At 60.5% G+C, this 13,958-nt stretch overlaps 1 protein-coding gene across 1 annotated transcript; it reads left to right on the top strand.

Moving 5' to 3' along the window:
- The first annotated feature begins 4,809 nt into the window (after positions 1 to 4,809).
- LOC125318725 (serine/threonine-protein kinase pim-1-like) lies at positions 4,810 to 7,882 on the top strand. The gene is made up of 6 exons (XM_048289661.1): positions 4,810 to 4,826; positions 5,323 to 5,752; positions 5,870 to 5,920; positions 6,126 to 6,492; positions 7,157 to 7,333; positions 7,815 to 7,882. Exons 1-6 carry the CDS (start codon positions 4,810 to 4,812, stop codon positions 7,880 to 7,882), a joined length of 1,110 nt encoding a protein of 369 aa, XP_048145618.1.
- Positions 7,883 to 13,958: the final 6,076 nt, after the last annotated feature.

Genomic DNA, 13,958 nt, shown 5'->3' with positions numbered 1-13,958 from the left:
CCCCCGGAACCCCCCGGTGCCCGAGGGCTGAGCGGAGCTGCTCGGGAACACCCCGCTCGTCTCCGCCGCTCCAAGCCGCTTTCCCGGCTCCGGCTGCCGCCGCCGCCCGGCCCCGGCGCGGTCCCGCGGGGTCGCCGCTCGAGGCGCAGCTGGAGGGGCTCGATCCGGGCCGCGCCCCGCCCGTCCCTCGCTGCGGCTCCTTCAGTGACTCGGGGCGGCCGAGAGCCCTCGGGCCGGCTCCAGAAGACCCCAGAACTGCCCCCGGCTGCGGCTCTTTCGGTGACGCGGGGCGGCCGAAAGCCCCCGGTGCTGCCCCGACGGTCCCTCGGTGCGGCTCTTTCAGTCACGGGCAGCGGCCACTCCCGGTGCGGGGTTTGTGTTATTTTTTTATTCTATTCTCTAGAGTTTAGTCCATTCCCACCTCCCATGCCAAGCCCCTCCAGTGCGGCTTTTTCACCACCGTCACCTCTCGCTGCTCTCTCGGTGCAGCTCTTCAGTGACACGGGGCTGCGGAGATCCCCCGGTGAGGCTCTTTTCCTGTATTTTATTCCATTCTCTCTATTTTTTTGTTTTTCTATTCACACCTCTCTCCCTCCTCGGCGCTGCCCTTCTGGCCACACCCGACAGCGCCCGTCCCGCCGTGCGGCTCTTCAGTGACACCGGGCGCCGCGGACATCCCCGTGCAGTTTTTTATTCTATTTTACTCCACTCTCTGGATTTTATTCTACTCATCCCCTGCCCTGCTGAAGGTGCAGCTCCTTCAGACGCGGGCGGGGGAGACGCGTCTCGGTGCGGCTCTTTGATTGTATTTCATTCTCTTCTCTGTATTTCCTTTCGTTCCCAGCTCGCCCGTCCCGCGGAGCGGCTCCTTCAGGGACCCGGGGCGGCACAAACCCCTCGGGGCGGCTCCAGCAGAGCCCCGCCCGCCGCCGCTCCCCGAGGCCTCCCCGCTGCTCCCCGGCCATCGGACACCGCAGGCCGACCCGGCCCCTTCTTCCTCTTCTTCCTCTTCTTCCTCTTCCTCCTCCTCCTGCCGGGATTCAGCCCCCGCCGCCGCCCGGCTCCTTCTGCCGCTCCTGCCCGGCACGAAGCGGCGGTGCCGCTGACGGGGCCGGAGCGCGGCTGCCCCGCGACTGCCCCGCGCCTCAGGGCCGGGCCGGGGAGTGACCGCACGGCTGGGGAGGGACCCCCGCTGGACACGGCAAGGATTCCTGTCCCTCAGGGGGAAGCACGAACTCACCGAAACTCCCATCCCTTCTCCGTGCGCCGCTGGCCACAGGAGGGAGGGAAACGGGGATTGCGCTGGAGTTTTACATTCAATCCTTACAAAGCAGAGTCCCAGACGGAGCTCCGCTTTCAGCTTCCAACGAGGGAATCCAACGGGAGCGCTGGCGCTTCTGTAACCTCAAGCTCTTCCTTGATACTCGACATTTTAGTCCTGGCCATAGGAAGCCCTTCAGCAGCAATGTCTCTCCCAGCCACTGGTTTCTGGCTCACACTCAGCTCGGAGCTTGGACAAGAAAACCAAAGTCCCAGGAGAAGCAGCTCTGCTGTTACTTTCTTTTTTCAGAGTTCTCTTTTATTATATTTTACATATAATCTATATTTTACTGGGTTTTTTTCTTTTTCTAAAATCTCGTGTTTATTCTCTCTTTGCCCCCTCCAGCCCTTGTCCCCCTCCCGGAGGTTTGTGGGGCGGTGCTGTCCCTCAGCCCTTCCTGCCCCGGCACCCGCGGCCGCTCCGGTGCCCTCAGGCCCCGGCTCGAAGCGAAACCACAAAACCCTCTGGAAAGAAAGCCGGTCTGGGGGAAAACCCTGCAGGGGGGATTGAATCCCAGGCACAGCGACTGCTGAGAGTTGGAGATTCCAAACGCTCCAAGGGGCCGGAGGGAACCGCGCTGCGGCCTCGGGGCCTCCCTGGGGCACCGCGGGGACCCCCGAGCAGAGCGACTCTTCCCATCCCCCAAAATCCGCAGCTTTGGGTCAGCTGAGGAAAAGAGCTGGAAAAAGGGGCTGGAAAGGGGCTGGAGCCCGAGGGGACCCCTCAGCCATGGCCCGGAGGAGCCGCAGGAAAATGCCCCGGAAACCAAGGAAATCGATGGCAGTAATGAGGAATTTTTGAACTCTTTCTGCTGCTGTTTCCAGAAGGTCCCGGCCGGGTCCTGCCGGGAGGAGCCGGGGGCGGGGAGGGGCCTCAGGGCTTAATTGGGGAGAAAAGTTGAATTGGGGCAAGGAAACTTTAATGGTGGGGCGAAGATGTGAACGGAGGGGATTTGAATGGGAGGGGATGATTTGAATTGGGCAGAGAAAATGAAGTGGGGGAGGAGCCCCGCAGCCCTCGGCTGTGGCCCGAAGGTGCTGCCAGCGGTTCCCCTGCTCCCACCCCCCGGGCTGGGGGCGCGGAGCTGCCGCTGCTCCCCGGGAATGCCACGGGATAAAAACTCCACTCAAGCTTTCATGTTCCCAGTCACTCCCAATAAGATCCCAGTTGCCCCCAACATGGTCCCAGTTGTTCCCAGTCATGCCCTGTATGGTTCCTTTCACTCTCAGTCCCTCCCAGTAGAGTAAGGTAGGGCCCCCATCACTTCCAGTATGAACCCAGCCACTCCCCGTCGGTCCCTCTATGATGCCTTTTGTCCCATCATGGTCCCAGTTGCTCTAAGCATGATCCCAGTATGAGTCCAGTCACCCCCAGTATGATTCCCATTAACTTCCCAGTAGGAGTCTGGTTTGATTCCTGTCAGCCCCAGTATGATCCCAGTCACTCCCAGATCCTCCCAGAACTATGCCAGTCACTCCAACATGACCCTGTCACTCCACGTATGATCCCAGTATGACCCCAGCATGGGCCAGCCGCTCCCCGGATGATCCCAGTTGCCCCCTGCATTTTTCCAATTGCGCCCTTTCACCACCACTGTGGTTCCAGTCACTCCCAGTACAATCCCAGTCATTCCCAGTATGATGCAAATCACTCCCAGTATAACCCAGCAGCACCCATTGGCCCTCAACATGTTCCCAGTAGCCCTCAGTATGGTCCCAATATATCCCAGTATAATCCCTGGTGCTCCAAATCTGGTCCTGCGCAGTCCTGATCCTGGTCCCAGTGTATCCTCCTGTCCCATTCTGTCCCAGTCCATTCCGGTCCCTTCCCGGCAGCCACCGCCGTTTCCCAGATCCTTCTGCCCCCCACCCCCCAAAGCTGCACCCCCGCCCCCCAAGATGCTGACGGGGATCGGGGACTTCGTGTTGGGCTTCGTCTTCCTGGCGCTGGGGCTCGGCTTCTACCTGCGCAAGCAGGTGACGAGAGGGGCCTGGGGGTCGTGTCCCCCCTCCCCCGGAGCTCTGTGCTCCCCCGGGGCCCCCCAGCCCGGTGTCACCCCCTTTGCTCTGCCCACAGAGCTCCTGAGCCGCCGGCGGCCGCAGCCCCTCCCCGTGGCCTCGGGCCCGGCCGAGACCCCCCGCTCCGTCCCCGCGCTGATTTTGGGGGGTCGTGTGTCCCCCCCAGCCCCGCTGTCACTCTGCCCCCACCCGGCTGCTCCCAGTGTTCCCAGGAAGGCTTCCCAGTTCGCCCCGGTCCCGTTTATTGGGGAACAGTGGGAAGGGACTTTGGGGGATCCCGCGCGGGGACGGAGAGTGGAGGGGGCAGAACCGGCCCCAGGATGGATCGGGAATGGGGACCCCTGTGTGTCACCCCTGTGTCGCCCCCCCCGGGGGGTCCTTGGGAGGCACCTCAACCCCAAATCGGCACCCAGAGAACCCCAAAGGCGCAGAGACCCCCCCCTAAGCCGCCCCACAGCCCCCAAGGACCAACCAAAATTGCCCGCGAGTATCAGGTAATCAGAGAAGGCGCTGAACAACCTTCAGCCAATCAGAGCGCGCGGCGCTGGTGACTCACCAGTTGCCAGGCAGACCCGCAGCGCCCAGCGCTCCCCACCCGGACCCCACCTGCGCCCCCCCCCTCGCCCCCAGCGCCCCCCGCCAGGGGAATTTGGGGAGGGGGCGCGTGGGGGGCTCCCAGGCCGGGCCCACAGCCCAGCCCTGCCCCAGACCGACCTGCCCCGGCTCCATCCCGGCTCCTCCCGCGGGATGCGACCGCGCTGGGAAAACGGGGGGGCCAAGGGTGGGCGCTGGGCCCGGGGGGAGCAGGAGAAGGGATGGGGGAGGAGGAGAAGGAGAAGGAGGCATCTTTTAATGATATTTTATTGAGTCTCATTTTTTAGAGACCAGGATCAATACTCCCCGAGCGTCAGGGCGAGTCCCTCAGGGCTGTGGGGCCCTGCTGCCGGCTCACCCCGTGCCAGCCCAGCGCCAGCGCTCAGCGGGGCTTTGGCTTCCCGTGCCCTTTCCCGTGTCCCCAGCCCAGCGTCACCACCCCCGTGTCCCCAGGTCGTGCCCCACCCCTCCTCTCCTCCCCCTTTGTCGAGACACGGAGGATGAGAATTTCCCCACCATCCACCCCAAAGGTTCCCCCGAGGCCATTTCCTCTCGTCCTTTCCCTTGGGAGCAGAGCCCCAGCCCTCCTGGCTGCCCCCTCCTGTCAGGGACTTGGAGAGAGCCAGCTCCCCCCTGAGCCTCCTTTCCTCCAGGCTCAGCCCCCTCACATCCCTCAGCTGCCCCTCAGAAGTCCTCCAGACCCTTCCCCAGCTCCATTCCCATCTCTGGACGTGCTCCAGCCCCTCCATGTCTTTCTTGAAGTTTGAAGGCCAATCGCTGCCCTGTCGCTGCAGGTGCCAAAACCCCAGGGAGACTCCTTGGAAATGGGGGTAGAGAGGAGCCCTTCAAAGGGAAACGGGTGCAAAAATGCTCCCAATGGCCGAGCGGGTTTGGTGTGGCTGCGGGAGGAAGAGATGCTCCGGGACTCCGCCTCGGCCCCGGAGCGGAGCGGCCCGTGCTGCCCCGGGGCGCGCGGGGCTCGGCCGTGGGGCGCGCGGGGGGGAACGGACACACGGGCACCGGACACACGGACACGCGGACAAACGCTCCCAGCGCTTCAGCGGCAGCGGCAGCAGCGGCAGCAGCGGCAGCAGCGGCAGCAGCAGCACAAGAGCAGCAGAAGAGCAGCGAGTCCACGAACCCTCTGCGTCCCTTCTCCTGCTCCTCCTCTCCCTCTCCCAGTGTCTCGCACCCTCTCCCGCTCTCCCTTTCGTTCCCCAACCCCCCCTCCCGCGGCCTCCCTCTCCCCGTGCCCGGCCGGGCCATGCCCCCGGCCCGCCCCCGGCCTCGGGCGGGGCTGCCCCCTCCCCGCCCCCGGGCGTCCCGCCGCGGTCCCGCCTCCGCCCGGCTCTCGCCGTCCTGGCTGTGGCGCTGCTGGGCGGGCATCAGTGCCTGGCTCCTGGGCACCATCGCCAGCCCCTGGCTCCGGCTGGCCCGACCCCGACCCGGACCCCGACCCCGACCCCGGCCCCGGCCTCGGCTCCTCCCGGGGCCCGCCGGGGACACAGGCGGCGCGGCCGCTCCCGCCGCCTCCGCAGCGTCTTCCCCGCTCCGAGCTCCGCCGCTCTTGAGCGCGGCCGCCGGCCCCGAGCCGCCGGTGTCCGCTTCAAAAGAGCCAACATGTGGGGATGGCCGGCCCGGGGCGGTTGAGCGGCGCTCGGGGGCCGTTCCTGGCCCCGGGCCGAGCGCTGACGGCCGCGTCTCGCCGGCACGGAAGGCGCAGCAGGGCCTGAAGGAGCGCTACCGGCTGGGTTCGCTGCTGGGGCGCGGCGGCTTCGGCAGCGTCTTGGCGGCGACGCGGCTCTCGGACGGCGCCCCGGTGAGTGGCGGGGCCGGCGGCGGGCGCAGGAGGCGGGGGGCAAAGGAGGAGGAGAAGGAGCACGGGGCTCGGCACGGCGGGCGGCGAGCTCAGCCCGCTGCTCCCCTTGCCTTGCAGGTGGCCATCAAACGGGTGCCACGGAACCGCATCCACCATTGGGGCCGGCTGGTGAGTGAGCGAGGGGCAGCGGGAGAAGCCGGGGCGCCACGGGCGGGGATGAGCCGAGGCCCGGCAGGGTGGAAGCCGCCAGGACGCCTCGAGGGAGAGCGGCCGTGGGGCCAGCGGAGCGCGCAGAGCGTCCCCGGCTGGCTGAGGGCTTGCCGAGCCCCGGCACGGCATCGGCCCCGCTGACGGCATCGTGCTCCTCCCACAGCCCGACGGCACCCGAGCACCACTGGAGATCGTGCTGCTGCACAAGGTGTCCGCTGGCTTCCCCGGCATCGTCCAGCTCCACGAGTGGCTGGAGCTCCCCAACAACGTGGTGATGGTGCTGGAGCGCCCGGAGCGGTCTCAGGACCTCCTTCACTTCATTCGGGCACGGCGCTTCCTGTGCGAGGAGGTGGCGCGGCACCTGTTCCGCCAGGTGCTGGAGGCCGTGCGGCACTGCACCAGCTGCGGGGTCCTGCACCGGGACATCAAACCGGAGAACATCCTGCTTGACCTGGCCACCGGGCAGGCCAAACTCATCGACTTTGGCTGTGGCACCTACCTGCAAGCCGCAGCCTACACCAGCTTTGCAGGTGAGGCCACGCAGGGGGAGGCTCCTGGTAGAGGCATCTCACAGCCCAACATCTCACGGCCCAACATCTCACAGCCCAAGCCGGCTGTGGCAGGGGGGGATTCTCCCTTTTGCTGCCAGTCATGGCAGCCGGAGTCTTCAGCCTTGCTGCTTTTGAGCGGCGCTGGCTGAGGGGCCATCTTCCAGCCCTGCTGGCAGCCTTTGCCAGCCACTCTGCCCAGGACTGGCGCTGGGGCTGGGGCAGCCAGCGCCACAGAAACACCCGTGGCTGGGGGTAGCAGAGAGGGGGGGCCAGAACCTGTGCTCCAGCCCGTTTGGTGTGCAGGCGAGACAGGGCTCGGACTGCTCTGCTGCCCGTGCTTGCCTTGCCTTAAGAATGGAATGCAGTGTAGGCAGGGAGGATGAAAGCGTGGTTTTTCCCCAGCACCAAGTGGGTTTTTCCTTTGCATGGAATGCTCGGGCCTTGCCAGGGCTTCCGCTGCCCTCTTGCGACACCAGCGGCTTCTTTTCCAACCCCCAGTTTGTACACAAGTCCCAGGTGCTGGCGAGAGGGCAGCGGGTCACGCCGCGTGCCGCTGCTGCGGCCCCCGCATGCCCAGGGATGCTGGGGCGAGGCTCTGGGAGCAGGCAGCGTCCCCCTGAAGAACTCCATCTCTATTCCATAGGAACACCGTCCTACAGGCCCCCGGAATGGATCCAGTTCGGCTGGTACTACGGCGAGGCAGCGACCGTCTGGTCCCTGGGCATCGTGCTGCACCAGATGGTCTGCGAGGAGCATCCTTTCAGGAGGGGCTGGAACAGCACCTGGGGCCGGCTCTCGCTCCCACGACGGCGCTCTCCAGGTGGATCCTCGTCTCTGCAGCACGGGGGGAATAGCAGTGCTGGGAGACAGCAGCGGGCTCAGGAGCATCCCACACTGGCAGCTGCTGAGGAGGTGGCAATGTCCTGCTCTCCTCCAAAAGAAAGAATTGATGGCAAAGTTTAGGCACAGCCCTGAGCACACGCAGCACGGCCTGGCCATGGCAAGAGTGGGGCAAAGCGGACAGGAGCCTTCTGCAACTGACTGGCGCTTTCTGCTGGTGCTGAGAACAGAGCGGTGTTCTGGCTCCTGCCCAGCAGCGCTGTCCCTCTGCCATTCCTTCCCCCAGCAGAGGGGATGGGAGTGGGCAGGATCCTGGCAGGGGACACAGCCAGGCCAGCGGACCCAAATCAGCCAAGGGGATGTTCCAACCATATGACTCCAGATCAGATGTATAAAGCAAAGGGAGAAAGGAGGAAGGGCAGGGGGAGCTTTCGTGATTCCTCAACGTTTCCCTCCCGGAGACACCATTCCGTGTGCTAAAGCCCAGCTTGCTGGGAAGTGTCCAAACATCACTGCTAATGGCAAATAGAGCTTGGCTTTTTTCCTTAGCCTGCGCACATGCAGAGTCTTCTTTCTTTCTCTTTTTCTCTTTTCTTTTTTCTTTCTTTTATTTTCTTTTTTCTCTTCTCTTCTCTTCTCTTCTCTTCTCTTCTCTTCTCTTCTCTTCTCTTCTCTTCTCTTCTCTTCTCTTCTCTTCTCTTCTCTTCTCTTCTCTTCTCTTCTCTTCTCTTCTCTTCTCTTCTCTTCTCTTCTCTTCTCTTCTCTGTAATAAAACTGCCTGATCTCACCCTGCTGGTTATTCTCCATCTTATTCTCTGCCCTGGGCCATTGGGAAAGGGACTGATAGAGCCACTTAGTGGGCACCTGGCACCCAGCCGAGGTCAGCCTGCTCCCTCCTGTTTCATGTCAGCAGAGAGTGGCACAGGACAGAGCTGTATGGCTGAAAAACAGGACTCACTTCACACACTCAGCCCTTTGCCTGCACTGGACCCAGCGCAGAACGGAGCAGCCGGGCCTTGCTGACGAAGCACTGATGTCAAGACTCCAATGGCAGAACACCTTCTTTTTCTAATTGAATCTCTCCAGCAGAACAGCAGTCACCCACAAACACCCCTGATTCCTCAGAGCCTGCCTGGGCTGCCCTGCACCAAACTTCAGAGGAAGAAATGATCGCGTTTCCGCACCCTTTCACTCACCGTGATGCGCCATCGGGATGCTGCTGTTGCCTTTGCCTTGTGAGTTGGAGATCACGGCTGCTGTTGTGCCCTTCTGGCTGCCGCCTGAAGTTCTTCAGCCAAACTGCAATTGCCTCTTTCAGTCAGGGCTACCCACCGTGCTTTCATGGCACTGAAGTCAGTCTTTTTGTCACAGGTGTAAGGATCAGCACACACTGGAATGCCCACCAGCCCCCGAGCACGAAGGCGAGGGGAATGAAAGCCATACAGGCCCCATTGCCAGCACTCAAACACAGTCCTGTTGCTGCTGCTCTTGAAATAGAACCAGCTGACAGAGGCCAGCACAGCAATTGCCTCTGGAGCGTGGAATGAAATTAAAAAATCCAGCAGGACAAAGAGAAACCAGAACTTCTCGACTCGCTTCCTTGCTTCTTCCCAGCAGCAGGAGACGTGCACGTCCAGAGGCATTTTCCGCTGCTGCTGAGCACAGCGAGAGCACAGCCTGCTGCCCGGTGCCAGCGGGAGCCTGAGCCCAGCCCGGGGAGCTCCCGCAGCGTCGGCAGCTCAGCGGACGCGGTGCCAGGGCCGCAGCCCCGGGGACACGGCCGCCGATTGCGGGGCAGCGGCGCAGGTGGAATGTCCTGCGGCCCAGACTTCCTGCTGCTGCCACACAGCGCCCATCCTTCCCCCCTCCTCCTCTCCCGGCACGGCACAAATTCCACCTGGCGGGAGGCTTCCCCAGAGGGTGCTCGGGCGCCCTGCTCCCCTTTCCACCCGAGTATCGCTGCGGAGGAATCTTTCACGCAGTTCTGGGAGCCCGGGCTTCTCACCTCGTGCTGAGGCTGGGATGCAAATGGCCTTGTGAAGAAAGTCAAAAGCCAAGGGAAAGGATTAGTAATTCTTAGAGAAAATTACCCTTCCTCCAGGCAAGGCCGACCAAGTCATTTCCTGCATTTCTCCTTTGGTTACAACCGGCCCTCTCCCACCAGGTCTGAGAAAAAATATGGTTCCAATCTAAGTCTATCTGTAACACTTCTATCTTTGCAGCCTGATCTACCTGCTTGTTGTTGCGATGTTCCTCATTAGCCCTACTCTTGGGGACATGAGCATCTACATGGGGGACTTTCACAACCAGCTTTCTTACTCGGGCAGCGATGTCTTTCCACTCTTCAGCAGCCCAGATTGGTTTTCCCCTACACTGCCAATTCGCTTTTTCCCACTTTTCCAGCCATCCCCACAGAGCATTGGCTACCATCCATGAATCAGTGCAGAGGTAGAGCTTTGGCCACTTCTCTCTTTCAGCAATGACCAGGGCTAGTTGAACAGCTTTGAGTTCAGCGAGTTGGCTTGATCCACCTTCTCCTTCAGTAGCTTCTGCAACCCGTCATGTGGGACTCCATACAGCTGTTGTCCACTTTCGTTTCATCCCTACGATTCAACAAGAACCGTCGGTGAAAAGAGCGCAGCGTGTGTCTTCTGATGGCAGCTGGCTGTACGGTGGAGCTTTTTCAGCACGTGTCACTTGTTCCTCTTCATCAGCGAGACCAAAGTTTTCACCTTCAGGCCAATTTGTGATTATTTCCAAAATCCCAGGGCGATTCAGTTTTCCGATACAGGCGCGCTGTGTGATGAGAGCAATCCATTTGCTCCATGTGGCATTGGTGGCATGGTGGGTAGAGGGAACCTTTCCCTTGAACATCCACCCCAGCACCGGTAGTCGGGGTGCCAGGAGGAGTTGTGCTTCAGTGCTGATTACCTCAGAGGCAGCTTGGATTCCTTCATAGGCTGCCAAGATTTCCTTCTCTGTTGGGGTGTAGTTGGCATCAGACCTCTGTAGCTTCAACTCCAGAATCCCAGTGGTCGACCTCGAGTCTCATCAGGCACCTTCTGCCAGAGGCTCCAGGACAGACCATTGCTCCCGGCGGCAGAGTAGAGCACGTTCTTCACTCTGGTCTTGTCCTGACTGGGCCAAGGGCTATGGCGTGAGCGATTTCCTGCTTGATTTGGGCAAAAGCTTGTTGCTGTTCAGGGCCCCAAAGGAAATCATTCTTCTTGTGGGTAACCAGGTAAAGAGGACTCACAATCTGGCTGTACTCAGGAATATGCATCCTCCAAAAGAGCAGGATCGGCATTGGATGATCCCCAGTGACCCCCGTTGGGCAGAGCCCTGGTGACCCCTGTTCCGGGTGATCCCCGCTGGGTGGGGGGAAGGTGTTGGAGAGATTTTTTTGCCTTCTCCTTGTGCTGCTGGGATTTGGTTGGGAATAAATTCCCTCCCTGTACCCAGGCTGGGTCTGTTGTGCCCGTGCCGGTGCTCAGGGCGGGATCTCTCCCGCTCCTTCTCTCAGCTCCTGGGCCTTTCCTTGTATTTCCTGTCCCTGTGCAGTAGCAGAGGGCAGGGACAGAGCGGTTTTGGTGTCTCCCGGCATCCAGGCAGGGCCAGCCCAGCCCCGGGGGTTGTGAGGGGCTTGTGGGGGTCCCCCGTTTGTGGGACATCCGCATGGTTTGGGCTGTTCTTCCCAAGCTGGGCATAAACGACTTTGGGAGTTTTCTGCCACAAATCTCTCCCCTCGTGCACTCAGCCAAAGGGGTTTGGGGCGGTTTTCCCTTTCCCGGGGAAATCAAAGCCATGCACTGATGCTCCGAATTAGGGGCGGCAGTAGCGAGGCTGCAGGGCTTCCCAAGGAGCCGGAGGCACCCGACACGCAGGGCTGGGCAGGTCGGGCCGGGAGCAGCGGAGAGCTTTGTTTCTCTTCTCAGCTGAATGGCGGCTCGGGCCGGGCCCGTTCCAGGGCTGCTCCTCAGCTGCGGCTTTCCCCTCACGCAGCCCGGGGGGCGCTGGGAGCGCGGGGCGGGGCTGGGCCGTGTGCAGAGCCCGCCCCTCGCTCCGATTGGGCGGCGCTGCCGTCAGTCGTGGTTCTGGCGCGCTGATTGGTCGGAGCGGGGAGCAGCCCGGGCCCGGAGCCGCCGGCAGGGCGGCCGTGGCGCAGCAGAGGCGCCATTGGCGGAGCGTCTGTGCGGGCCCGGGAGCGGCGGCGGCGGCCGGAGCCCGGTGAGGCGGCGGCGGAGCTCGGAGGCGGCCCCAGCGCAGGTGGGAGCCGCGCTCGGTTCTGGCGGGGCTCGGGGCTGGCTGCGGGCGGAGGGGGCGGCAGGGGGCTGTGGCGGGTTCGTTGTGCCGTGTGGGCGCCGTGTTCGCCCTGGCGTGAGGGCGCTGCGGGAGCGGCTGCCCGCGGTCTCCTTCCCGCTGCTGCCTCGGCAGGAGCCGGTGCCGGAGCAGCGCTGGCTCGTCCCGGCTGCTGTGGGTAGGACAGAGGTGGCTGCCCCGTGGCCGGCAGTGTGCGGGAAAGTTCCCGTGGCCAGAGGTTTGTGTCCCCAGAGGAGCCGGAGGAGTCGTGTAAAAGTAACTTTATTCGTGGACAAAGGGAGAGGCCACGGGGCATTTCCCGTGGGGTCTGTCCAAATGTTGGAGGACGCAGCCTCCTTTTTATGCCGATTTGCCCGGCCGCATCTCCGTGTCCCTTTCCCCCGTGGCTGAGGTCCTTGGAAGGTACAGACTTCCCGATCCGCCTGCTGCATGTGCCCCTTAATGTGCACCCCCACTTTGTATAACATCCGATATTCATTGCTCTGTTAAGGCTTTGTTCTTCTTCGGGAAGTTCGGGAATTTAGCAGGACCTCGGCTGAGCAGCAGTTCGTGTCAATTAGTAACATTTTCTAAAACTGATGGTTTTCTGTTTTCTTTCTTTACTTCCTTCTCTCCAAGTTCCTTTCCCTATCTCCAATGGGATTCACAGCATCTGTTTTTAAAGACACGTTCATTTTTTTCCTTTTAATTCCCCCTCTTCTTATTTTCTCAGTACTTTTCTTTACAAACTTTAAAAATGCCTTAATCTGTTCTTCCTGGGCCTTCTTTGGTTTTGGGATTATTCTCAGTGACCTCATTGTGTGTCCTTTTGTAGCCGTTTCTGGGTCAGGAGGCCTGGCTGCCACCTGCATGCCCTTGATCCCCTGCTGAATGAGCTGCACTGAGCAAGGTGTGGTGCATGGTAAAAAGATGAGAGTTGCTGCAGCACCTGAGAGGAGAAACAGCATTGGTTTAACCCATGGTCTGCCAGGGAACCACGAAAACGTGTCCTATTCCCATCCTTTCCACATTTGGACTGGTACATGAGCTGCTTTCTTATTTCCTTTGTTCTCTGTTTCACCACTTTGCCATCTCTTTGCCAAGAGCACTTTGAGTCATTTAATTTTCCACAACCTGCTGGTCCTTCTGCTGAAAGAGAATCTGATGGCATCCCAGGGTGAAATGTGGCGCTGCTCATGGGAGTGGATTGGTGGGTGAGAAGGTCAGGAGCTGGAGCTGTGTGCTTGGTTATGATTTGGAGGACAGCTTGTAATCTAATGATGCATTGAAATGATCAGTGGGTTCTCTGGCACCTGGTATGAATTTGTTTGGGTTCCCAGGTGCTGCTCCATGGTGTTGTAGGATTTGTTCTGGTGGCCGTTCATCTTTTCCCCATTTTTGGGCGCTCCCAAAAATGCCAGGGATGCATCAATTGACCGCTTTTCTCTGATTAAATCATCACATCCTTGCATTCCCAAGTGATTTCGCTGACCTTGTGGCAGCAAAAGCAGCCCAGTGGTCAAACCCACCCTGTATAACACAGAGAGTGCCAGCAGATGTTGGAGTGGGGAGAGGGATGATTCCCCCCCGCTTTTGTGAGTGAGGTTCTCCCAACATTCTCCGTTTGCTGTTTTCCTTTGCAGCTTCAGGGATTTCTGTTGCAGAGTCAGAGATGCTCAGTGTGGGCTCTGCCTTTAGCGATGCAAATTCCGTCAGTGCAGGGAGGCAGAGCTTGGGGTGAGGGGCAGAGGGAATCAGCCCAATTCCTGTGGCAGGCAAGGAGAGCCTGGGACATTGTGCACACTTCCCGCAGCAGAGTTAATTTGCATTTCTAAAGCTCCTCTGCTGGCTGCCTGGAGGGAAGCTTCTCCTCCAGGGCAGCCATCAGGTGACTCACAAGTGTCTCTCCCCCCTCCCCAAAAAGCGGCTTTTTTGTTTCTTTCCTTATTTTTTTCAACCAATATTCTATGAACTTTTCAGGAGTTAAAGGGTCAGTTTTAAAGCTCTTCCAGTTTTCCAAAATGCAACCTAAAGGTGAACATCGAAAAACTCATTCCAAAATTCTGCCATCACTAACAGCCACGCACACATACACAAAAAAACCTCCAAAGCAATAAAGATTTTTGCTGCTTCTTCCCCTAAGACTAAAACTTGACTCTCACACCCCTGGCCCAGACCAAACTGACAATATCAAGGTAGGATTATTAAGAAAAAACATTCTAATGCTGTAACTTTGTCCCCGAAACTGTGGGAAGAACAAAAACTCTCCAAAGACCTTTTTAGTGCTAAGGGTCAAGGCATTACTT

This window comes from Corvus hawaiiensis, chromosome 31, assembly GCF_020740725.1.
Source record: "Corvus hawaiiensis isolate bCorHaw1 chromosome 31, bCorHaw1.pri.cur, whole genome shotgun sequence".
NCBI classification, from domain to species: domain Eukaryota; kingdom Metazoa; phylum Chordata; class Aves; order Passeriformes; family Corvidae; genus Corvus; species Corvus hawaiiensis.
This window is presented reverse-complemented; position numbering and strand designations above follow the sequence as displayed.

Coding starts and splice junctions, on each gene's coding strand:
- LOC125318725 (XM_048289661.1), top strand. Junction 5,753..5,869: donor GGCTCTCGGACGGCGCCCCG/GTGAGTGGCGGG, acceptor CTTGCCTTGCAG/GTGGCCATCAAACGGGTGCC. Junction 5,921..6,125: donor TCCACCATTGGGGCCGGCTG/GTGAGTGAGCGA, acceptor CTCCTCCCACAG/CCCGACGGCACCCGAGCACC.